The 25,639-nt window shown below is 40.5% G+C and overlaps 2 protein-coding genes across 5 annotated transcripts in view; both read right to left on the reverse strand.

Moving 5' to 3' along the window:
* rassf2a (Ras association domain family member 2a) overlaps positions 1-5,981 on the reverse strand; it is a 20,877-nt gene extending 14,896 nt beyond the window's left edge. For both annotated transcript variants that reach the window (XM_053504603.1, XM_053504602.1), the window contains exon 1: positions 5,690-5,981. The gene's annotated coding sequence lies outside the window, so the exon portion shown is untranslated. The remainder of the gene's footprint in view (positions 1-5,689) is intronic.
* A 7,121-nt stretch (positions 5,982-13,102) lies between these two features.
* slc23a2 (solute carrier family 23 member 2) overlaps positions 13,103-25,639 on the reverse strand; it is a 29,684-nt gene continuing 17,147 nt past the window's right edge. For all 3 annotated transcript variants that reach the window (XM_053504039.1, XM_053504038.1, XM_053504037.1), the window contains exons 4-15: positions 25,509-25,625; positions 24,785-24,942; positions 23,200-23,288; positions 23,048-23,115; positions 21,996-22,177; positions 20,628-20,748; positions 18,005-18,161; positions 17,515-17,662; positions 16,418-16,523; positions 16,066-16,333; positions 15,143-15,238; positions 13,103-15,065 (exon numbers count right to left, since the gene is read on the reverse strand). In XM_053504039.1, coding sequence (XP_053360014.1) covers positions 14,800-15,065; positions 15,143-15,238; positions 16,066-16,333; positions 16,418-16,523; positions 17,515-17,662; positions 18,005-18,161; positions 20,628-20,748; positions 21,996-22,177; positions 23,048-23,115; positions 23,200-23,288; positions 24,785-24,942; positions 25,509-25,625 — 1,776 coding nt within the window. In that variant the 3' untranslated portion in view covers positions 13,103-14,799. The remainder of the gene's footprint in view (positions 15,066-15,142; positions 15,239-16,065; positions 16,334-16,417; positions 16,524-17,514; positions 17,663-18,004; positions 18,162-20,627; positions 20,749-21,995; positions 22,178-23,047; positions 23,116-23,199; positions 23,289-24,784; positions 24,943-25,508; positions 25,626-25,639) is intronic.

Below are 25,639 nucleotides of genomic sequence, written 5' to 3' on the forward strand. Positions count from 1 at the left end.
GATATACATAATGAATGCTAACAACTTTCCACCACAGGTCGAGCCTGTCGTCATCACACACACCTCGCGCCACGCCGTCTGCTCCTTCTAGGTCACGCATGAGTGTGCGCATGTGCATGTGTGTGATGTAAGAACCCAACCAAGCGTCCCTGCCCCGCCCGTGTTCCTTACACACTAACGCGTTCAGTCGTGATGAAATATTTAACAGCAATCAGCTAAGAATAGCCAACAGCTGCTTTAATATTTCACACGTTAGATGAAGTCTGGCAGGTCAGAGCTGGAGAGGAGGAGGAGGTGTGTGTGTGTGTGTGTGTTGAGGTCAAAGCTGCAGAGAAGACAGTGTGTGTTCAGATGCAAGAGTCTCTCTGTATCCACCCGTCTATAATATATAATTCCATTTATTTATTTCTCTATCCATCTATTTATCCCTCCCACTTTTTGTTTTTTATTATTTATTTGCCTCCTTACACTTTCTTCCTTCCTTCCTTTCTCTCTTCCTTTCTCTCTTCCCTCCTTCCTGTTAGTTATATAACAACATGTCCAACCCATTACACAAACACTTGTGAGAATAAGCAGTGCTCTGCTGCCAGACTGACGCTGATAGTGTGTGTTTTTTTTTGTTTTCTTTTTTTTAATCGAGCCTGTGGATGTGTTGTCTTGCACAGACGAGGTGAGTTTACTCGAGACGGCGTTCTGCCGTAGTAAAGAGGACAGTGAAGACACGGCTCCAGTTCCCACTTCCCCATTCGTCCTTATCAGCTGATAAGTCACACGTTCAGGCCCCGAGATAAATCAAGAACTCCAGGCGTCTTTTCAAACCACACTGCTGCTGCTTCTTCTTCTTGCGCTTACGTAACCACGCTCTCAGCCGCTCGTGCGCCAGACGATGCGTGAGGAATCAGGAACAGGATGATCTATGTTTATACGAGGCGCGATCGAGTCAAAGCAGGAGTTTCGGTTGTGCAGAATAACAGATCACAGTTATTATATTTATGTCTCTATATAATCCACTCATCATGCAGTAGGAAGTTTTCTCATCATCCTGTCCTGCCTGCTTCAGGCCTAAAACACCGGCCTCCCAGGAACTCCCAAACTTGTGAGAATGGCTTGAAGCGAGTGTCAGTAACCCCCCAGAACTGCTGTAACGTGCAAGTGGTGCACTGGGAGGAAAATAAAGTCGTGCAAAAACAAAAACTCCTTCACTGATCAAACCAGCAAGCTTGAAATTGAACTTTGTAGATTTAACAAAAAATTTAAACTAATTCTGCACTTTTTATTTAGACCAAGTGAGTGTTTGAGCAAGGTCAAAAGTGTATTTGTGTGTGTGTGTGTGTGTGTGTGTGTATAGAGTGGTCTGGAGGGATGTTTAAGAAATGCCAGAGGAAGAGGAACAAACTGAGTGCTAAGCCAAACAAACACACACTCACAACTGACTTTCCTACAATGTTTTTTTTCCTGTCTGATTCTATATGTAGAGGTCTGATTTTTTTTTAATACTTCAACCAGCTCTCGTGTGCACATGGGCGTGTGTGTGTTTGTGTAAATATCTTCGTCTGTCTTTAATCTCCGTCCGCGTTTGCATCACCGACGGCCTGGTTTTTCCGATTCCAAAGTACTTACTCACTGCTCGCTGACCTTCATTCTCTATCAAGATCCAAATCACGTCTGTTTGTCTTTCATGCACTTACACACACACACACACACACACACACACACACACACACACACACACACACACACACACACAAAGGGTCACATCACAGCACCCCGTTTCTCCATCACCTCCCGGGCGCCTTTGCTATTGTTCCGATCGTCATGGCGACACTGAAAACACTCGCCAGCCCACAACAAGGGAGACTTTCCTCCTCTCTTCCTTCCCTCGGCTTATGAGTTTAACAGCTTGCGGTCCCAGAGTTCACCGTGTGCGTGTGCGTGTGTGTGTGTGTGTGTGTGTGTGTGTGTGTGTGTGTGTGCTCAAGCCAGCATTCATCTGTTCCTCATAAATCACTGATCTCTTTAAAAGCAATGAAGCTCATCATGAGGTCCTGGATAATAGATAACAGTGTATAGTTCTACAGGAGCTTGTAAAAGGGTTCTGGGTTCTAGGGTTCTATACAGAACTAAAAGAGTTCTAGGGTTCTGTTCAGAACTAAAAGAAGAGTTCTATGCTTCTGTACAGAACTAAAGGAGTTCGATGGTTCTACACAGAACTAAAAGAGGTTTAGGGTTCTATACAGAGCTAAAGGAATTCTAGGGTTCTATACAGAAATAAAAGAAGAGTTCTAGGGTTCTATACAGAACTAAAAGAAGAGTTCTAGGGTTCTATACAGAACTAAAAGAAGAGTTCTAGGGTTCTATACAGAACTAAAAGAAGAGTTCTTCGGTTCTGTACAGAACTAAAAGAAGAGTTCTACGGTTCTGTACAGAACTAAAAGAAGAGTTCTACGGTTCTGTACAGAACTAAAAGAAGAGTTCTACGGTTCTGTACAGAACTAAAAGAAGAGTTCTACGGTTCTGTACAGAACTAAAAGAAGAGTTCTACGGTTCTGTACAGAACTAAAAGAAGAGTTCTACGGTTCTGTACAGAACTAAAAGAAGAGTTCTACGGTTCTGTACAGAACTAAAAGAAGAGTTCTACGGTTCTGTACAGAACTAAAAGAAGAGTTCTACGGTTCTGTACAGAACTAAAAGAGGTCTAGGGTTCTATACAGAACTAAAAGAAGAGTTCGAGGGTTCTATACAGAACTAAAAGAAGAGTTCGAGGGTTCTATACAGAACTAAAAGAAGAGTTCGAGGGTTCTATACAGAACTAAAGGAGTTCCAGGGTTCCATACAGAACTAAAAGAAGAGTTCTAGGGTTCTATACAGAACTAAAAGAAGAGTTCTAGGGTTCTATACAGAACTAAAAGAAGAGTTCTAGGGTTCTATACAGAACTAAAAGAGTTCTAGGGTTCTATACAGAACTAAAAGAGTTCTAGGGTTCTATACAGAACTAAAAGAGTTCTAGGGTTCTATACAGAACTAAAGGAGTTCTAGGGTTTTATACAGAACTAGAGAACCCTAAAGTCTCAAATATTCATCTTTTGAAATCGTCCTAATCCGTATGTCGCTCCAAATTTCCTCTGAACCGTCCGTGTTGTACCTCGAGTTACAGCTCTAACTAGCTTCTAACACAAGTCTGAATCTCTAACCCTTCTCTAACCCCTGATCAAGGGCACTACTTGGTAAGTGGAACAAGCATACACCCTACATAGTGCACTAGCTTTATATTTAACTAAAAACCTTAAAATGTCAGTGTTAGTAACGTTACCCCTGCGTCATTTCATAAAGTGTAACTTTAGCACGGGATGTTCTGAATAAGGTAACGCTAATGCTAACGTTAGCAAATGCCACCAAATCTAGGGGGAATCACATATTTGTACCGTCTGAGGTAGTCACGTTATGATACAATCAACCTGCAAATTAACATTATTAGTACCTTCATCCATTTTCACACACTTGTTTTTTTTTTCGAATAAGTTAGTCAATATCTCAACTACTATGGCGCATGAAAATAATCAGCAGAACAGAAGCTATTGGTTGCTTTTTTTAGTATTTGGTATTTTGTTCCACGCACGTGCCATCCGGCACATCAGGCGCCGAATTCTCCAGATGCTGAAGGTATATTCGTCATTTCTGTGTTTCATTTCTGTTACTTAAGGGTTCAATCGCCATTATGACAATTTAGGGAACGGCAGTTAGCCTAATCTGCATGTCTTTGGACTGTGGGAGAAAACCGGAGTACCCAGGGGAAACCCACCAAGCACAGGGAGAGAACATGCAAACTTCAGCAACACAGACCCCGAGGTGGGAATCGAACCCGGACCCTGGAGGTGCAAGCCGACCACGCTAACCAATACGCCATCATCTTTTTGGAAGGGGTTTTGGCTCCGAAATACACCTCTAACCTAATTATCATCGAAAACACATAGCAGCCTGATGTCATAGCGGTTCTTCTGATGTCTGCTGTTGTGACTGACATCATGGGAGTCACGTGACTACCAGGCAAAAGAGCTATAGCGCTAGTTTAGCAATGCAGCATAACAGTCTTCAGCTCTGCATCAGTGTAAAGAACGAGAACAAAAGGAAGAAGAATTGAGGGGGAGAAACACCTATACAGATATGTGGAGAACATGTGAGACCCTCCACACACAGACACACACATGCACACACGCACGGTCTCCTGAGATCAGGAACAGACTGGGGACCGTGGAGCTGCGGGGTGACTGAACAGACCCACTGGAGCTCCATTACAACACCAACAACAAGAACAACTGATTTAACACGGCTTAACGTGCTGCACCTCAGTTGCGCTCCAGCCTGCTATCAGATCAGATCTGACCTACTTTCCCACAGCTGGATTATAAACCATCAGCACGTCTGATGCTTTGTGACGCCTCACACATGAACACAATTTTATAAAAGTCCTCCAACACAAACATTAGTTCTTGGAGCATCAGAGGTGATTATGCGTTATAATTATAATCATTGCAATACTGATTATATGTGATGCACACTACAGTTCCTTGCACCACTCACTTTATGTACTGTATCTGTTACATACTCGAAGGATTTTTTTTTCGGTCTTTATTTTTATCTGTATAGTTATTGAATGTTGTGTTCTTACAAGAGGGTACAGTAGTAACATACTGTATGAACGGGCAGCCTCATGAATTTTCGCCTTAAAAACAAACAATTTGCAAGACGTTTGCCTCGGCATGTTTTTACTTATTTATTTTATTTATACTTTATTGTGAAGCACTTTCAGCGTACAAGAAAACGAACTGAATGATGGCTAAGTCCGGGTGCCGTTCAAAACTTGTTTGCGTCAGTGAAAAGCCAAGAGAAGCAAGTTTATGTATTTTTGTGGGGGGGTTTTTCGCATTTCGTGCAAAATTTTGTGCAGACATAGCACCATGGATGCCAAGAATGTTAGGGAAAAGTGTCCTTATTTATAATAAATGTATTTATTACATTTATTATCTATAATAAATTGTAATAAATGTGTAGTGCTCCATGTAGGTCACAAACAGCTTGGTTGTGGTATGTTAACAGTCACAAACAGCCGGAATCGAATTCCTTGTGTGTGTGTGTGTGTGTGTTTGTGTGTGTGTGTGTCACAACATATTTGGAGAATAATTTCATAAAAAAATTCAGATTCTGACTCAAAGTAGATCAGATTGGATCCGATACCGAGGGAAGAGATGAGATCTGATCAGATACACAGAATGCTGTTCCTAGGTTCAGATCTTTAGCCATTAACCATCAAATCATACGACACGGCTACAGAGGGGGAGACCAGGGTGCATCTGGAAGTGGTGCATCTTAACAAACAAAAACAAACAAACAAACAAACAAACAAGATATCTCCTGTTCTTATTTTGTTGATACAGATGGACTAAATAATAATAATTATTATTATTATTATTGTTGTTGTTGTTTCTGTTATTATTGACTCCTTTTCTTGCAGCAGATCTCTGAGGATCCAGTAACGCGCTACAGCGCGAGCCATGTTTTCTTGGGATCTATTGATCGCGCGCTCAGAGAGATCTGCGCGAGCTCGCACGAGACACTAACCAACCGCCTTTACATCTCTTTAAACACACACACACACACACACACATTACACAAGTGTCTCATGTCCACTTACCAGTCGGGTGACTCCTGCTGCTGCTGCGCGTGAGTGTGTGTGTGTGATGAGGATCCCTCCCGATGTCCACGCTTTCTCTCTCTTCACACACACACACACACACACACCTCTCTCTCTCTCTCTCCTTCTGTGTGAATCTCCGAGCAGAACCCGAACGCACGTGCGGCGCACTTCCGGCCTGACGGGTTTGCTGGTTCGTGACTGATCCCGCGCGCGTGCGGTGATTCCTCGCTGAGCGCGCGCCCGTCTCGAGAACACCGAACGCGCGCGCCGCAAACAACAACCAGGCTGGTGTTATGAGGCGGGTGGGGGCGAGAGGGAGGGGGGGGTGTGGTGGGAGTGAGGCGAGAACGACTCGGTTCTTTTTTTTTTTTTTTAACGACTCCATTAAGCGAGTCGAACAAATGAATCGATTCACCAAATATTCCATTCAGTTGGAGTCTTTTACTTATATTAGATTAGATTAGTTTAAAATATTTGATAATAATGCTAAATAAATAAAGATAGATAGATAGAACACACAACAACTCCCTCACACGTGTGGTCTTGAGTTTCACTAACCTTTCCAGATCCCCATTTAATAAATAAAGACAAAAAAAAAAAAAAAAAAAAAATTTAGGACAAAAAAAGGTAAGGCAGGGCAACACAAGGTAACAATAGACGAGACAGTGTAAGGCAAGCCAAGAGAAAGTAGGGAAGACAGGGTGAGACAATATAGGACAAGACAAAGTAGGACAAGACATAAGGGAAGACAAGATGAGACAATGTAAGGCAAGCCAAGAGAAAGTAGGGAAGACAGGGTGAGACAATGTAGGACAAGACATAAGGGAAGACAAGATGAGACAATGTACTGTAAAGGCAAGCCAAGAGAAAGTAGGGAAGACAGGGTGAGACAATATAGGACAAGACAAAGTAGGACAAGACATAAAGGAAGACACGATGAGACAATGTAAGGCAAGCCAAGAGAAAGTAGGGAAGACTGGGTGAGACAATATAGGACAAGACAAAGTAGGACAAAGACATAAGGGAAGACAAGATGACACAAGGTAAGGCAAGCCAAAAGAAAGTAGGGAAGACAGGGTGAGACAATATAGGACAAGACAAAGTAGGACAAAGACATAAGGGAAGACAAGATGACACAATGTAAGGCAAGCCAAGAGAAAGTAGGGAAGACAGGGTGAGACAATATAAGACAAGACAAAGTAGGACAAAGACATAAGGGAAGACAAGATGACACAATGTAAGGCAAGCCAAGAGAAAGTAGGGAGGACAGGGTGAGACAATATAGGACAAGACAAAGTAGGACAAAGACATAAGGGAAGACAAGATGACACAATGTAAGGCAAGCCAAGAGAAAGTAGGGAAGACAGGGTGAGACAATATAGGACAAGACAAAGTAGGACAAAGACATAAGGGAAGACAAGATGACACAATGTAAGGCAAGCCAAGAGAAAGTAGGGAAGACGGGGTGAGACAATATAGGACAAGACAAAGTAGGACAAAGACATAAGGTAAGACAAGATGACACAATGTAAGGCAAGCCAAGAGAAAGTAGGACAAGGACAGAAAGGAAGACAAGATGAGACAATGTAAGACAAGACAATGTACCAGACATGATAAGGGAAGACAAGACAATTTAAGGCAAGACAAAAGAAAGTACAAGAGACAGTATGATATGACAAGACGAAATAAGCCAAGCCATGGCAAAGTATGACTAAATAAAGTTAGAGAAGTTAAGACAAGATGCTGTAAGACAACACAATGCAAAACGCATGTTATTATAAATGCTTTTTTAATTACTCCATTTATCTGATATACAACTTCCATCCATCCATCACGGAAATTCTGTAGGTCCAACTAGGGACTGTGTAGGCCAATGGTGTCCGTTGTATTTATTCCCCTAGTATCATGTAACCAAGCTTGACCTGTAAAGTAACCATGCATCAAACTCAATCAAAACCCACTGAATCAAAAGTGTTCAGAAGAGTCGACTCAGTCGAGTGATTTCTGACCGTGGCCCCAGGAGGCGCGCGCCAGGACCATCCCCTCTCGCGCGCACTATTGTTTCTGCCCGCGTGCGTTGCACCAGCCAACCAGCGCGCGCCTTTTAACGCCTCTTTGTTCACAGAACAGAATAATTAATGAGGGGATCCCGGCTCAGCCAATCAGCGCGCAGCATCACTGTCCCTTTCCTCGCGCCGCCTTATGAATAATTAATGAGGGGAATTCCCTCAACTATAGCCAGATTGGTCCAGAGGAGCAGGTATGTCTGTTGTTGCTGAAAAAGTGTAATAATTCAAATAAACAGTTAATACAGCTTAATAATAAGAACATATGATTATTCAGATAAATTACATAATTTATTTCAGCAATGTTTTTGTTTGTTTTTTACATTTTAAAAGACATTTGAGGAAGAGATTACGATGTCATTCTTAAAGCGCATATGGCGTAAGAAATTATTTAACCACATTTTTTTGTTTCTGTTTTTTGAAGTCACATGAATCAGTTAGCTAGCTATAGCCTTATTAATATAACTGTGTAATTAAAGCATCATGACAATCCTCAAGATTATAAGAATTAGAATACCAACGGGAGATCGGGTTCTTCTTCTGCGTCCCTGTTGTTTAATGGTGGTTGGAATCCAGTAGGTTGGTTACATCACCAACAACCGCAGGTCCCGTTCCTCCTCATCTTCCCGGATTCTTAAAGCAAACAAATTCTTGTTCTGTTTCTTGAACTCTTTGTCTGCTTTATCCATCACTTCCACACCCCTTTTTTTCATTGACACGCTTCCTCTCAGTACCGCTCTCGATCTAGTTGGAGTTCTGTAAGTTGCATCACCGCCATCTATAGATGTCTCTGTCTCTCTCCTCAGATTCCCTGTCCTTTAAGGCCAACTTTCCAGTCCAGTCTTCCTCAAAAACATCATCAAATGCTTTCCTCCCTGATCAGTGACTCCCCCATTCCAAAAGGCTCTTATAATAATAATAATAATTATTATTATTATTCCCCTCAGCTCAATCCGTGACTACACACCCAGCTGGAAGCCATTTTGGATTTAGGCCACTAACACTAGCGGCTCTGGCGCTGTAACACACACACAGCGATAATCATGTTAAAGCAGACGGTCGCGGTCAGGAGCCAGACACAGCTGCTTTTTACACAGCGGCACCTAATAGTTTAACAAGCATCGTGTGACTGATTCTAAATACATCTACTGTAACTTCTAGAAATATAACAGACGGAGTAACAAACTGTGCCAATTTTACAAGAAAACAATCTTTGATGCTGTGATGTTTTCTGTAAGGAGACGTTCAACATTTTGTTTGAGTCTCCAGCGTCAGAGTTTTGTAACAAGCGTCAAAAAAGTGCAATGAAACATTTCAAGATGTGCTGTGATGAGATGGAAAAATAATTCATTAATAAAGTGTCACACACCTTAAAGTTTTTTTTTTTATAAATTACTTCCTTAGTGAGTTTAGTACTATGGGTGATAATTATGCCCGAGATGATGCTGTGGTTCATGATCATGATGATGATGGCTGGGAGTCCAAATACCTTTTTATCATAACCAGGCAGGAATGAGTCCTGGGTGTCCATGATTCTGTCATTAGTTTATTGGTTTATGGTTAATAATCAAATGTTAATGCTATGGCTAATTGGTCTAGACATTAGTTTATGATAAGTAAGATAAATAAAGAGGGGTTGCGCTTTCCTAGACATTATGGAGAAAAGTAAAAGTTTTTGGCTAAGATCAGGAAGGCTGGATTTAGATACCAGAGGGGGGAAAAGTTTTATCTGATGCTGTAACAAATAAAGTTTTTTTTTATTTTATAAGAATTTCCACATATAAAGAGACTTAACTGCATTTTTTTGTTGACTTAGTTAAATAGAAATTATACTGCATTCTGTTTTTAAACATAGTTGCAACTTGATTTTTTTGTGATTTTGTATAATTCCTGTTTTGATCTACTGAAAATCAGTAAAAAAAAAATTAACGCTTCAGTAATTTTTAAAATAAATTATATTGGGAGGTTATCAAAATCTGCCGATATCACGTGCTTCCAATTTCTCTCTTATTTCACACACTTTTTTTTTTTTTTTTAAATCCTTAAAAAAAAAAAAAAAAAAAAAAAAAACATCTCTCCCCAAAACTGACGTGCATTTTCTGAGAAATAAACGAGACACACACAAATTTATTGTGCAACATCTTTTTAAATAATTATAGGAGCAAGGAATAAAACAGTCGCTACAATTAGTATTCACAAAGTCTGGTCCAGGCGTAAAGTACGCCCCTGGTACTCTACTCCGTATACTCATGATACCCATATTTTCATCATAAACTTTTGCACTAAAATGGTCTTCATTTTATTTTGCAATTAACATCAAACTGGAAGCAATGTTAGAAAAATACATTATGAAAAATGTTCTAGCTAACCAAAGTAGCTATTCTAAAAACTTTCTTTCAAAAAGAGGCAAAAAACAAAAACAAACAAACATAAGTTTTCCTTTCACTTAAATAAAAATATAACAAAAATGGTGCGCTTGACAGCATGGTATTATAATATTTACGTTTACATTTGTTACATCTTTTTGCATTAAAAACAAAAATCATATAAAAAAAGAAATCAAGAGAAAAACAGAAAGATATCAACAATTCAGATAGATAACAGTATATTATTCAGAGAGATTCCCCTTCAAAATAACTGAAGAGATTTTGATCCTCTTATGACTGTCTTACTGAGACCCCTCACCACCTTTCACCCTCGACCTCAGAGTCAAAGCTCAGGATTCTGCATCATATTAATAATAAAAACTGCCAATTAAATAATAATAAAAAAATAATCCCAATTATGTGCTCAAAGCTTATGACCGTAAATCACAGCAAGGGTTACCGTGGCAACTGCCGTTATTCACTGGAAGCAAGAGGTCTTAACAAGACGGCCCGTCCGAGTCGCATTCAGCATTCAAGAACCTATTAAAACAATAATTGTTGAAGAATGAACAATAAAAGAGGACATGACAAACTGCTCAGGAAAACAGTTCGGTTTTACAGCTCTAATTTACACGAGAAAAGGCTTGACGTTAAAAACAGGCTGATAAGCGGCCTAGTGTTCTCATTAACTCCGCCCACAAAATAATGTTCGCTGCAAAAAAAAGAAAAACCTGACAAATTAGAAATATCTTAAATATGAACGAAAACATTTTAATATTTATGTACCCTGAAACAGAAATTTAAGATTTGAACCATAGAGTTAACCTGGAATATTTATTCAAAAAAACTTTTTGTAGAAATGTAGATTATTTGCATTATAACGCATTGATACAGATACTAAGGAAATAGAATACTTGACTCAAAAATAAAACATTTTTACACAAAATTCTTAATTTGTCAAAATAATGTTTGGGGCCAAAACTATTTTTTTTCCTTTTAAAATATTTCACTATTTAATTTGAACAAATCACTTCAATCAATTGTTACAGCCAAGATTAGAAATGTGATTCAGATCGATTTCAACATTTATCTGACATCAATCCCCCCCACAACTACGGTAACTTTAGACTAACGGTGGTGTCTAAAAACTATACTTATAAACTGGTGTGGATTTGGAATTTAATTAAACTTAAATAACATTTAAAATGAAATGTGATTGTCTGAATTAACAGTTAATCAGAAGGAAAAAAAAATCACAATAATTGAAATTTGTAACGTGAAAGGAGTCAACAGTGTAAGATTTCCTCATGAAAATGGAATAAAAAATAAATAACAGTTCCATGTTTCCATGTGTACACGATAATGTGTAAAAATGTAAAGGAATTAGGATTGATGGCAGCAGGACTGTATATTTTTTAAACTTTTAAATTTCTCACAGTAAGAAAATAAATCATTACACAGTGACCGAAACAAGAAGGTGATATTTGAAGTAATTTTGACTTAAAAACGTTTTAGTGTTTTTTGTAGTCTGTACCCTATTTTCAGCAGTAAACACTTATTTTTGAAAGAAAAATTAATAAACACTGCAATTTTTTTCCTGTAGAAATCGACGCAAGTATTGTGTTGTAATATTTGCATCATGCTGCTTGGCTTAACACAACATAATTACAACAACAAAAAATTTCTAAATAAATGCACACACACAATACTGTGCAAAAGTCTTGAGCCCCCTCTTCAAATTATCATTTTAAATAAAATTGAAATGGAAACAAAATGTTTTACTGTAACAGGCCGCAAAGTGGTAAAAGATGCAATTAAAAAATTGCTTGTTTATGTAACACCCTCAGCAGCGACCTCATTTCCCCTCTCATCTGTTCCAACCACTCAGCATTATCAATATACTAATCACCAGCCTGATCGTCTGTCATCATCTGCACCTGTTTCTAACTGGATCAGGCCTTAAGTTAGGTTTTTTTAATTGGAACAATTCCACAAACATACATAAAAAACTAATAAAGGCTCTTCGAGGAGGGGGGGGGGGTCAAGACTTTAGCACTATACTCTGTGGTTCAAGGCCTTGTTTTTTTTTGTTTTTTTTTGCAGCGCTGTAAACACCAGGTTTACACCTCGCTCCGCGTCTGTAACGTCCCTAATACTGGCACAAAGAGCGGCTGTGGAAATGTACAACGGCCTCTGGGCTGCACCGACAAAAGATCGAGATTTCACCAGGATTTTAATAAAATAACTCTAAACCATGTTTAACCATGGTTCTTCTGTCACATTGTGGATTATTTTTCCATCTAAAAATGTGTTTTAGTTGCTAATGAGGTTTAAACTCTCTCAAAACACTCGGTATAAATAAGAAATCTAATTCCGTAAAAACAAAAATCTCTTAAAATAAGATTTGGAATCTTAACAGGGTTGTAAATAAGGGAAATGTAAATAGTCCTTACAGAAGGAAAATGGCTTGTTTTGACGATAATTTCTAATAAAAAAAAAAAAAGGAAAAGCGAAACGGCAATATTATTACAAATGTCAAGTAGGTCAAGACAAAACATTTTGAATTCTGATAATGATCAAGTAGGCAGCCTGAATTTAATGTAAAACTCAGATTAACAAAATCCTTTAACCCTTGTTGGTGCAGCTCAAGAAATTTTGGGTAAAACTATTCGGTAAACCGAAACAGATGTCGGTTCCAACATAAGACAGTCCTCATAAGTGCATCCAATGAAAACATTGACCACATAAACGAAATGAACAACAAAAAAACTAAGTTATGCCCTGGAAATCACAAGTTTATCCAGTAGTGCGAGAAAGTCTGCGCCATAATTAAAAAAAAAAACAAAAAAAAAAAAAACACGTGGAATGACCTTTTTTCAAATGGAGCACCAGTTCAGCTGTAAAGTCGTGAGAAAACATTCCAGTAAATTAAAAAAAACTAATCGTTATCTGAGTTTTTATTCTCTCTCTGGTGAGACTATTCTGTTTTTTTTCTGTGGAATTTCTCATGTCCGCCTACGCTCGGCTTAGCAAAAAGAAATAAACACAGTAAATACCAAACATGCTTCTGTATTCGCTGGAGGAAAAGTAAGAAGTGAAGCAGTCGTCTCTAGTGACGTGTTTTTGACTTTTTTTTTTCTTTTTTTTTAAATTGTGTTTTTTTGAGTGCGCTTGTAATTTGCAAACAGTTTGATTCGGCCTCATGCTTTGCTGAGAAAAACGACGCTTGTACAAATGTGACAGGATAATAATAATTTTAAAAAAAAATGCTTATAGTGATCAAGACCAAACTCCAGTTCGTGATGTTGATATCAAAGCTCCTAATGGTGGCACTATTTAAACAGAAGCGCATTAGACAGGTCATGACAAACGCTTTTGGCTTTGTGAAACACGGTCCATCACCTGAGACACGTTTGGCGTCTGATGTCTGCTTGTCAACTATTAACTTCTAATGCTAGAAGACGTCTGTCTCGCCCTTGAGAGGGAAAAAAAAGTTCTCAAAACTTTTTCTAGATATTTCTGTGACTTTTTTTATTTCCGTAGACAAACTTTACCACGGAGCGTTTCTGGTGACCATAAAGAACATTGTTCCACGTCAAAGATTCTGATTCGCGCAGGACGATATTGTTCTATTTGACATGGAGAAGAGTTTTATCATCAGTTCTATACATCTTGATGGTTAAACACATTGGACAGACGGCATGAACAGATCTTATAAAACGATCGATTGCGTTTCAGTGTAGCGCGACTTCAACACAGCGCTGATGAAGTGAAAATTCTGTTCACTCCATGAAAGTCAAGTGTTTCTTTAGGCAAGAGCGACAACTACAAAAAGTTTGCATACTTTTTTTTTTTTTTGTAGTCTGTTCTAGCATATACTTTTCTCCAAACTTTAAACGCTTGGTATTTAGCAGAAAATCTGGGAAAGTCTCATAGCTTTCATGCAGTTGTAAAGAAATCAAACATAAGACACCAAAACACGTATTGACTTTCACATGCCTCCAACAAAACCCTCCTGGCCATTTTCTGCTCTTTTGACCAAATCAAACGTTACTGGAGCTGCTCGTGTCCTGTCTTAAGAGACTCTATGTAAAGTTAAACCGGCACTAATAATCTGTAAAACGACTAAAAGTCGGCAACACGTCACATCGACAGCGAAACCTCAGTACACCAGACACGGACAGGAGACAAGCTGAGAGCGTTTAGAGGATTATAAGATTGACGAACTGCTTCAAAAAAAAGTGTTTCTTGCAAACCTTTGCATAAATCAGATAAATCACGATATATACATTTTTTTCGTTTTAAATCTGAAAACGAGCAAAACGTGTAAACTGCATTTCTCAGTGCAGTGTAGGTTTGCTGAGAGAGAGAGAGAGAAAAGAAGAAGAATGTAATGTGTGTGTTTTGTTTCCATTCCACGTTCTAAGATTGTCGCCCCCTGGTGGAATGTTTACATGACTTCCCAAAATTTAAACACTTTGTAGTGTCGCGCCATCTGTAGGGTTTTTATAGTAAAGATCAAAATAACGTGCATGTGTGTGTAAAAAGTTCACAGGTGCGAAAACTAGACTAGCACATAGTCTAACCCCACCAGTCTTCCATGCTGTAACCGACTCTGTCTCACACACACACACACACACTGGGCTTTAATAACAGCGTGAACACACTCTCTGCACTACACTCTGCTTTCTCCTGCCTCCGTCCTCACAGCCCCGCCCTCATCTCCTCCACGGGAGCAGCCCCGTCCTCGACATGCTCCGCCCAGTCTTTTCCACTGGTAGCCGCTGAACGTCGGGCTGATCGGTAGGTACTGGAAGGCGCTGTGGCGCCGCAGGAAGTCCATGCCAAACGGCAGGTCGTAGGATCGCATCCCTTTCACCTCGGATGCACCGGAAGACGAGCCGCGCTTCAGCTTACGGACCCCTCGCTCCTCCGGAGTGCCTGCACATACACATTTATTTTTGCAAATTGTCATACACATGGAGGAAAATCCCCCGCTAAACGCAGAACTCACTCACCAGGGATAGTGTTGTCCAGAATGAAAGCTACAGAACCGCCGACGAACATGGCTGTGGTCAGGAGAACGTTCAGCACCTGGTCGACCTCCGCGATTCCTATGACGGGGGACAACGAAAGGCAGAAAGGGGTCTCGAGATGGAATTTACACAACAATCCAAACACAGCAGCATTTATAAGTGAAGACTTCAGGGAGGCCGCTCAAAGTTTACACAGCTATGAAAAACAAGCGGCGATCGAGTCAAACAGGGATTTTTGATTATATAAAGTTAGAACTCCCTTGATTTCTCCATATAATCCGCTGCTACACTCATGCACTTATCCCAGTGTTTCACTGGTTAAAAGTTCTCTTTTGGACTGGCTGTTTCACTTCTGAAACACTGGCCTCCCAGGAACTCCCTTAATAATTTTAAGATGACCCAAATGCATGATTTACTTACCATCTTCAAGATGAGACACATAAGCAGATGCCAATTATAGTAGCACTTATAGAAGTGCTTGTGGAAAAACACTAGTTAAAATATATTTGCATTGTTTCTACTGTACACTTTAGCTTAGTAAGTTATATGGACTACTTTCAGGTAATATCACTTAACTCCAAGTCCCTGTTATGTGCAAATGGGAATGAGTGTGTGTACAGAGAGATGCCGCTCTACCACAAGCTGGCGACAAGTTATCCGGCGATTTTTAAAAATCAGGAGTTGGATTCATTGTACAACTATTGCCAGGATTGTCTTTAAAGGATGTTTGCACCATTAAAATGTTTAACTGCGTTTAAGAGTCTCATCACTGTACTGTGATTCAAGTCTTCTGTAAACGTCGATTGCTTTTACGCCTTCACCACAAGTCCCGGTTTGACTTGAACAACCCTTATAATTGCGTGCGTGTGTGTTTGCGCGCATGTGTGGTTTTTTTTTTAACCCACCAGTGACGAGAGGGTTTCCCCTGAGGTAGCTGGGAAGGACCAGCCCGAAGAAGATGGAGAATCCGAGGACAAAGAGGTTGCGTGAGGAGTTGAGGTCGATGAACTGCAGGTTGGACAAACCCACGGCTGTGATCATGCCGAAGAGCGTGCAGAAGAGAGCGCCGAGCACGGGGTCCGGTAGGGACGCGAAGAGAGCACTGAACTTCCCGATTGTGCCGAGCAGCAGCATCAGAACCGCTCCGTACTGTATCACACGCCTACTGCCCACCTGCACCAATCACACACACATCAGCCATTCACAATCGTCCCCTCTATACACACACATCGTGCTCTTATTACAGCGCTCAGGTACCTTTGTGATCCCCAGGATACCGATGTTCGGACTGGAGGACGTGGACCCGTTTCCTGTCCCGAACAAACCGTCCAGAACACACGACATGCCTTCGACAAAAATCCCCCTGAGACGGAAACACGAAAAGAAACACTGACGACTGTATAATATTGATAAAAATAATAATAATAAAAATTACATTTACAATGCAGCCTAAACATGTTTATAGAGGTTTTTAGTGTTAAAGTTTGTTTATACCCTTTTTTATAAATAGAAAAAGTGTCAACAATATACTGTAGTGCATAACACAAAAGGTCACTTCAGGACTCCGTATAAAAAACAGCCCTGAGCTTTGTCATTTGTAGTACAGTGAAACCTTAGATTGCGAGTAACGCGGTTTGCGATTGTAGCGCAAGACGGGCAAATATTTTTAATAAATTTTTGACTTGGAAAACGAACGAGTCTTGGTTTACGAGTGCCGAGTATCATGTATCACGCATGCACTTCTTGTTTTGAGGCCGAGCGTCACGTGATCAGAACTGAGCCAATGGTTTTTCTCTCTCTTGTGCTGCGGAATTGTGGGTAATCGTCTTCCCTGCTGGGTCTTAATGCGCGTCTCCCACTGGTATAATCAACATCCGTGCAGGCGCATAAACGGATTTCTTTTTACTTTTTTTTTTTTTTTTAGGGTAAATTGCACGTTAATTTGTTTTTTTTCACTTTATATTTTGTGTTAATTATTTTTATGTATTTATTTTTTTGGGCTGTGGAACAAATAATTTGAGTTTCTATTATTTCCTATGAAAAAATTAAATTTGGTTTACAAATGCCCACTTCCAGATAGGAAGAAAAACTAAGATTCTTTTCACCCATTACTCCATCGATTAAAAAAAAAAAAAAAAAAAATACAAATCCCCCGTCTGCTACATGAAAGTAAAAAAAGCCCAAACGTTCAGGTTGTTTCGGGCGTATAAGAGGCTTCCTGTGTAGAATTAATGCAAGAAACATACACAGCGCGTCGTTCATCTTCATAACAAACTCATATGTGTAAAAAACGCCTCGATCCTGAATGCTTTATTGCAGCCCAAGGGCACTCTGTGTATGTGTGCATGTTGAACCTGTTTATAGCGTGCACAGGAGGAGGCGGGGCGCAGGACAGCCTCGCACAGGCGTAATAATCTCCTATAGACTCGATGATGCTGGCGACCACGGCACTCATCATCCCGATCACCCCGGCTGCAGTAACTGTCGGAAACCCCCACTGAACTACGGCCAAAAAAAAAGAAGAAAGAAAGAAGAAGGAAAAAAAATAAAAATAAATAAAAAACACCATATATGGGGGAGAAAATAATAAAATCATCAATTTGCTTTATGTTTACCTGGTTTCCTGTGTAATTACACAAAGAAAACAAAGATGCTGATTATAAATCATAAATTCCTAAAATTATTAAATATGGTGTTTACATTTAATTGCTTAATTTAACACAATTGTTTTATTTGCTATAAAATTTTCACCATAATCCTGCGTTTGGGATGTGCAGCCAGTGAGGCCGAAACTGCGCAAAAAAATAAAGAAAACTGGAAAAAGAATTCCGCACACACACTCACATGGGTAGGGAACTTTAAACCAGGGAGCGACTGCCAGGATGCCCTGCCTGGCGTCTGTGCGGGCGTAAAATCCGTACTGATCCCTCTGTGGAGGAAACACGTCTGTCACCGTGAAGATAAAGCACAGGAACCAGGAGACCAGGATCGCCATGATGATCTGGAGAGAGAGAGAGAGAGAGAGAGAGAGAGAGAGTGTGTGAGTGTGTTTAAATTTACTTTGAACTGCTAGATGAACACAGTTTGACAGTTTTAAGTTTCACCGGAGTGACTTACATTAACACACTCGACTGTCTCAAACGTCAATGATAAATGTTAGAATCAGGTCCGTTAGAGTGTTTTGTTCCACTTTTGCATTGCATTTATTTATACACACTAGCGCTCAAAAGTTTGGGATGACATTCTAACTCCATGCTCGTTCCTTATTTTTATTAATTGTTATTTTGAACGCCAACACTGAAGACGTTTATCTAAAATACACAATAATCTCCTTTGAACAGTTGATATTAAAACAAACAGGGGTTGGACAATGAAACTGAAACACTGTCCAATTTCGTGTTGGAGGTTTCATGGCTAGATTTGCCCAGCTTGGTGGCTAATTTGCATTAATTGCACATTCCACCAGTAAGAGCAGAGCGTGAAGGTTTAATTAGCAGAGTAATAGCACAGTTTGGAGTGTGGAGAAATCCTAAAGAAGCGTACCACCCAGACTGTTGCATGGCCAGAGTGAAGCATGGGGGTGGATCAGTGATGGTTTGGGCTGCAATATCATGGCATTCCCTAAAGGCTCAATACTTGTGCTAGATAGGCGGATCACTGCCAAGGACTACCGAACCAGTCTGGGGGACCATGTGCACCCAATAATTCAAACAGTGCATTCTGAAGGCGATGCGTGTATCAGGATGATAATGTTTGGTAATTGGTCATTTCTGAGGCTGGTTACTCTAAATCAGTGGTTCTCAAACATTTTCTGTCATTACCCACTTAATGGGGTGGGCGAATTTTCAAGCCCCACTTGTCAACAAAATAATAACGAAATCGGCCAAGTTTACTATTTATTGAAGTATCAATTTTTAAACCAATAAGATCAAATAACACCAAGTTCAAAACAGATAAAATACACGTGCAATTGTTATAACAGGCTTACTTCGTCACTTATCTAGAGCTTTCTTTCAAAGAAGTCGAGTGGCTTATTACCGTGACTGGGGTGTGTTGTTTCTAAGTGTCTTCCTACTTTGTCGGGTCTCGTGCTGTCTGCCGCCAGTAGTTTAAGACACTAAACACACAGGTCTCTCCTCTGCCCCCACCATCCTCACCATGAATTCAAGCGCAACATAGGCTTCATCATATTGTCTTTTCGGCTATCTTTGATAGTGCTGAATCACCTGCTTTTTTGTGTAACCACTGACGTTATTATGCTCACTACATACAGTACGCTACTGACCCGGTTTGTGTCTGTGGTAAAGTTAGTTAGATATTCGCATCACCAAATTCAATAGCTGCATAAATAAACTCGCAAATAAGATACCCACATATAGTTCCTCTCTACATTGTCTTTAAGCTACATCCGCCTTAAATTATACATGTTTAAAAGCATAAACACCATTATTCTCTGCGGCGCAACGGATGATTTAGGGATCATCACAAAATGCCGCACAGCAACAAAAAGCGTAGAACGATATTGATCTTCCATTCTGTTCAGCGCCTGAAGGATCAAAAAGCAACTTTGTTGCCGCACTGGAAACTAGAAATGCCAGACTAGTACTGCCTGATAAAATATTCATTTTCAACAAAAATACAGAAACATCAGCATACACATTGGAATAAATGAAATGACATATACAATACTGAATTTTTCCTTATATATTGTTCCTCTGCAATTAACATGCCGACGTTAAACCGTTATTGTTGCACTATGGTTCCACTTTTTCTCTGATGTTATTTAATTTACTTATATTAATGATGCATTTCTTTGCATGTGATTGTTTAGTTTTGAGCGTCCGATCTTTATTGTCAATAAAGAAAAGCATAAATTAGAATAAGTATTTTACTATTATTTTCCACTAATTCCCTCCCGTTCATTGCCCCCCAATTCCCCACTAGTGGGGCGCGATGAACCGACAGCCAGGTGTGATGAGCGGTGCCTTTGTTACAGAGCCTGGCGCAGGTGTGACCCTACTCTGATGCCAGGCGGCTCATTGAGCGCACCGGTGGCTGCCATCTGGTGCCACCAGACTACTAATGATGAGCGTAATCCTGTAACCAGACCCCGCATAGAGCACTCCAGAGACGTCTAGAACCAGTTCATTCTCACTGACTCGAAGAACATATGACATTATTATTTCTATTTGCCCTCCCTCACTGGATTTATATCCAAATGACATCATCATAGTTAAATCCTCACACACATCTTAATCTAGCTCCTACAGTGTCATGTAAAGCTGTTTTAAATACATTTAACCAGTTCATCCTTTGAACTCCAAAAAAAGCCACACTATCTTTAACATAATCGCTACAACATAGTATAGTTAAAGTACATGTAATATATTTTAGCACACTGTCAGACACAGGGTCATTACATTGAGTAAATGGAGTGTGTGTGTGTGTGTTTGGCAGAAGGACTCACAGGGAACATCTTGAAGAGCTGGAGGCGGTATGAGGTCCAGCCTTTCTTGGCTTTGTAGATGGGAAGCGGCAGCTGCACGTTGCGGGCGTACTGAGAAAACAGCAGCACCAGAAAGATCGTCCTGGAGAAGAAAGCGCGCGCACACACACACACACGATTAGAAACACATCATTCTTGAATTGAATCTTGAATTCTACAATAGTCATATACAGATGGCCTGTAGAGGGCACTCTTGTTACAAAGAAGTATTAGACGCTCCAATAAAGAGTAATGAACACCATATTAATGTCAGTAACTCAGGTTTGTTTTTACTACAGCACTGACGAATTCTCAGTTCGGATTGGTCACAAGAGATCAGTGTTGATTCAGCAGACTGATCAAAGGTTTGTCCTGAATGCTAAACAATACTCATTAATCTGTAACTAACAATAAACTCAAACAAAACATATAAGCTATGGAAGTAGTTTATGTAATAAATAACGCTATGGTGACGTTTTCTCAAAGAAGCTTTACCTCATGTTAAACAGTTAACCACATTAACCAGCCGTTCCAAAACTCAGTTAAAAACTTTTAAAAAATTAAATTAAATAAAAAACACATTTAATCACAACTCTAAGAATATCACAGCTTTTAAATCCCCATGTTTTTGTTTTAATAGTTCCCGTTACTTTTTAAGTGTGAATACTTCATCAGAAATATTTTATAAAAGGGTTTAAACATAATCACGAAATAAAAAAAAAATTAAAAATTCATTGTTATTTGTTACTCACAATTTGGAAAATAAAAATCTTGCATTTTATTCACCTAAAAAAAATTGCTATTCCATAAAGGGACCCACTTAGGAATATTATATTGTCTGGCAACCATTTTTGAGCCTCTTTGAAAATATAGATGCAAGTAAATTGGATCTGTAATAAAAGTATTAATTTTTTTTACTATTCTTATGTGTAATTGTGTTATTTTGTAGTTGTATAATTTAGTTATTTATTGGTAGAAAAAAAAGTGTACCATGTATGTATGTATATATTTTCTTTAAATGTACTTTGATTTAAAAAAAAATATTATATATATATATATAGATATATAGTTCACACAATTTGTATAACATGATAAATCATGCTTACATAAATATGTGTTAAACTATTTTTTTTAAACTATTGACTCAGGGGGGGAGGGGGGTGGGAGGAACACTGCTGACCACAGAGAGACGCAAGCAAACAGCATTTTTTTTTTTTTTTTAAGAGAAATTAAGTGTTAAAGTTTAATATATAAATGAATTAGAACAGGAGATAAAGAGTCACGCAGTTCGATCATGTTGATTATTTTTCTACACCGGCGTGTTCTTGAGTGTGTCCATGTGATACTCACAGCATGGCGATGCCCCAGTGTTTGCCCGCGCGCTCCCCCGCAGCCTGGAAGCCCGAGAGGCCGATCAGGGCCACGGTGGGAGTGATGGTGAGCGGCCCGATGTACTTCAACAACAACCCGGGGAGCCCCAGCGCTCCCACACATACCTCGACCAGGGAGGACACGATTATAGCTCCCTGAATCTACAGAGAGAGAGAGAGAGAGAGAGAGAGAGAGTCAGAGTCAGCTATTCTCTGACCTCAGTGTGTACACAGTGAGTAAATTGTATTTGAGAGTGGAGTTGATCAGGCTAAGAGGAAAGAGAGAGAGGGGAGATGTGAAGGAAGCCGAGGATGGAAGGATCATTGATTACGGCCGACTCCAGACTCTTTCATGACCGGCGGAATCGAATCCACCTCGCTCGGGCCGACCCGGGGGAAAGCCCATGTTTCACCACGGGACCCAAACACGCTTAGCAAATCCAGTTGTGAAACCACTCTGAACTTTAACACTAAAAGCACTCGCTCGCAAAAACCTGCGGTTCATCAGGTAGCAAAAGCAGCTCACGCCAGAGACGTGGGAGAGACAAAATAAGTGGAAATGAGAGACAAAGAGTCAAAGAGAGCTAGAGAGGGTATAAGGCAAAAGGCAAGACAAAGAGTGGCAAATAAAGAAAAGGGACAAAGAGACAAGGACAATGGAAAAGGACAGCAAACGAGAAATAAAGATAAACAAGACTGACAAAGAGGGAGAAAAAAAGGAAAACTGAGACAGGAAGAAAAATGAAAGATGTGCCTGTGCGTGAGAGAGAAAACAGGTGTTTTATTTTATTCATTTTCCTTTTTCTCATTTTCACACCGTCTTGTTAGTATAAAACATTTACACCTTCTATCTCCATCTTGCCACACATACCTGCCTGTCTGTGTCCCTGTCTCTCTCTCTCTCACCACCTCACTGTCTGACACTGTCTGTCTCTCTCTCTCTCTTTCTCTTTCCCTGTCTGTCTCTATCCCTCTCTTCTCTGTCCTCTGTCTCTTCACATCTAAAGTGAACCTGGCCGTGGTTGGACTCACCTCTCTTATCCTGGGGTACCAGATGTGCTCTGTGTGCATGAGCTCAGTGCTGTTCATCAGAGGAATATCTGCGGCAACAAAAAACACAGGGGAATTAACTGCACGCACACCTGCGTGTGTGTGTGTGTTTGTGTGTGTTTTTTGTGTAATACCTGTTGCGTTACACTTCCATTTGTCTAAGGAAAGTATGGCTCTGGCTGGAGCGAGGAATGCAAAAGCACTAGCCTGGAATAAGGGAAGGCTGTAAAGAGAAACACACACACACACACACACACGAGAACGTTATTAATAGCATCCAACAAGGTCATCAGCAGGAACATCATCATGGACATACGAAGGCCTTCTCTCTCTAATTTTTCCACACACACACACACACACACACTCACTCTTATATTTTGTTTGTGTGTGGGTGCGCTTTGTGTTTTTGTAATTATTATTATTTTTTTGTGACTGGATGATCCATGTAACTAAACATTTGTTGCAGTACCACATATTAGCCACTAGATGTCTCCAGTATCAAGGCAATGGTTCACTGGCGCTGTTATAACTTGAGACCTGATGAGCTCCATCACAGCCACACACAACTCGTGATATTCGACACAAGGGTGTGGGCTCAAATCCCAGAGATGCCTAATCACCCCTGTGGCACCTCAAGCTCATATGAAATATATATATTAAAAAAACAAAAAAAACAACAAAAAAAACAAACATGCATTTGATGTAAAGCACGATCGATTCGGATAAACTCCGGGTGATGAAACAGAATCACGGATGAACTTTGTGTGGTTTCTGAGTGTGTGCACAGCTGCACCCAGCACACACACTTGGCGTTCCAAGAAGAGCGAGGGCAGGAGGGTTACCCGGTGCATTCACCTCGCTCGGAACATGTGTGTATACGTGCAAGAGTGCGTGTGCGCGATGTCAGTTGGGGTCATGTAAGCAGATCAGAGATAGATTAAGGATCAGATCGTTGCTCACTATATCTCTGATGAAATGCCAAAAGGCACAACTCTGCGTTTAACAGATTAAAAGTTTTGGCACCCTGGCTCTATTTTACGCACGTTAGCTCCTCGTACTTTGCGACAAATATTATTGTTAAACGTACTCGAGACTTCAACAACTCTTCTGCTGTGTTGATGAGTCAGTCTACTCAAACATCTGTTTCAGGAACTTCTTCTTTCACTAGACATTCATTAGAAGCAGCACGCTGCATGAAACACACTGCCTTTTTTTATTACGAAACCGCTTCGACCTTGTCCTGGGGCGGACGTGTCCTGAGGCAGGGTGGAGGACGGGCGGTGAGACACAGCAAGGGTTGTTTAAACATAACATGAGAAAGCAGAAGACAGAGCGAGGTAGAGAGAGAGAGAGAGAGAGAGAGAGCAGACCGACGTCATCTCAGTGTCATGGCAAAAGAAAAATGATTAAAAAAAAAAAACCAGATAAACAAAACTAATCATAAATGCAGAAAAAGGGACAAAGGTGGTGAGAGAATCTAGACTAACACAGAAAGAGGAAGAGAAAATAAGTGTGTGGAAAAGCAGGTGCGATCTATTTTTATCCATCTTATCTTTGCACTATTTTTTCTTCCTCACGTTTCTCTCTTCCTCAATCCACAGAGTGATTTGTCTCTTAGGTTCTCTCTCTCTTAAGTGTTTCAGTCAGAATGATGTTATCGAGCAGGGAACACAATCCAGACACACACGGAAATAAAGACGGACACAGACAGAAACGCACCGGCAGCCGATGGTGGTCTGGAGCAGGGTGGTGATGCCCACACAGAAGAAGATGGTGCCGATGAGCTGGCTTGTAGCCCACTGGTCGAACCCCACACACATGGCCTCCGCCAGCAGGAAGGGCACAGCGATCGTCCCGCTGAAGCACGTCAGGTAGTGCTGTGGAGACACAACGCAACAATTGAAGGCCTATGTGTGTGTGTGCAAAAAAAAAAAAGTCATGTCTTCAATTACAGAGTGAACACAGTATGTGCTTACTAAAACCAGCCAGTGTGATTATAACACTGAGCCAAGCTGTGGTATTTAAAGGTTACGTGTCGGCATGCAAGTGCACAGGTCAACTGTGTGAGTCAACCAAGTGTCAGTTAAGTGTCTCAGCCTCTCCCGCAAATGTCTGTGTGGGACAGTTGAGTGTCTGAGAGCTTTTTGCCACACATCTGAGGGATTGACCTGAGTGTCAGGGAGGTGTTCGGGTCATTCAATCAAACGTCTCGGAGCCTTTTGGTCAGTCCATCAGTTAAGTGTCTTCTGAAACGTTCGAGTGAGTCAACTAAGTGTCCAGATGAGTTAATTCAGTGTCCATGGGATTCTATGAAATGTCCAAGTGAATCAAATCCCTGACCGAGTCAACCGAGGGTCCGGGCGACTTTACAGAGTGTCCGAGTCAGAATTAAGCGCGCGTGTGTGTGTGTGTGTGTGTGTGTGTAAGGTAACTGTTGGTGTACCTGTAAACCCAGGAAGATGCACAGATACCAGGGTGGAGTGTCTTCTATGGTGTAGATCATGTCCATTCTCCTGGCGTCTGTACTGTCTGTGCTGTCCACCGTATCAGATAAGGAGCTCTTTAAGGGGGGGG

The sequence above is a fragment of the Clarias gariepinus genome, chromosome 9, assembly GCF_024256425.1.
Source record: "Clarias gariepinus isolate MV-2021 ecotype Netherlands chromosome 9, CGAR_prim_01v2, whole genome shotgun sequence".
Lineage (NCBI taxonomy): Eukaryota > Metazoa > Chordata > Actinopteri > Siluriformes > Clariidae > Clarias > Clarias gariepinus.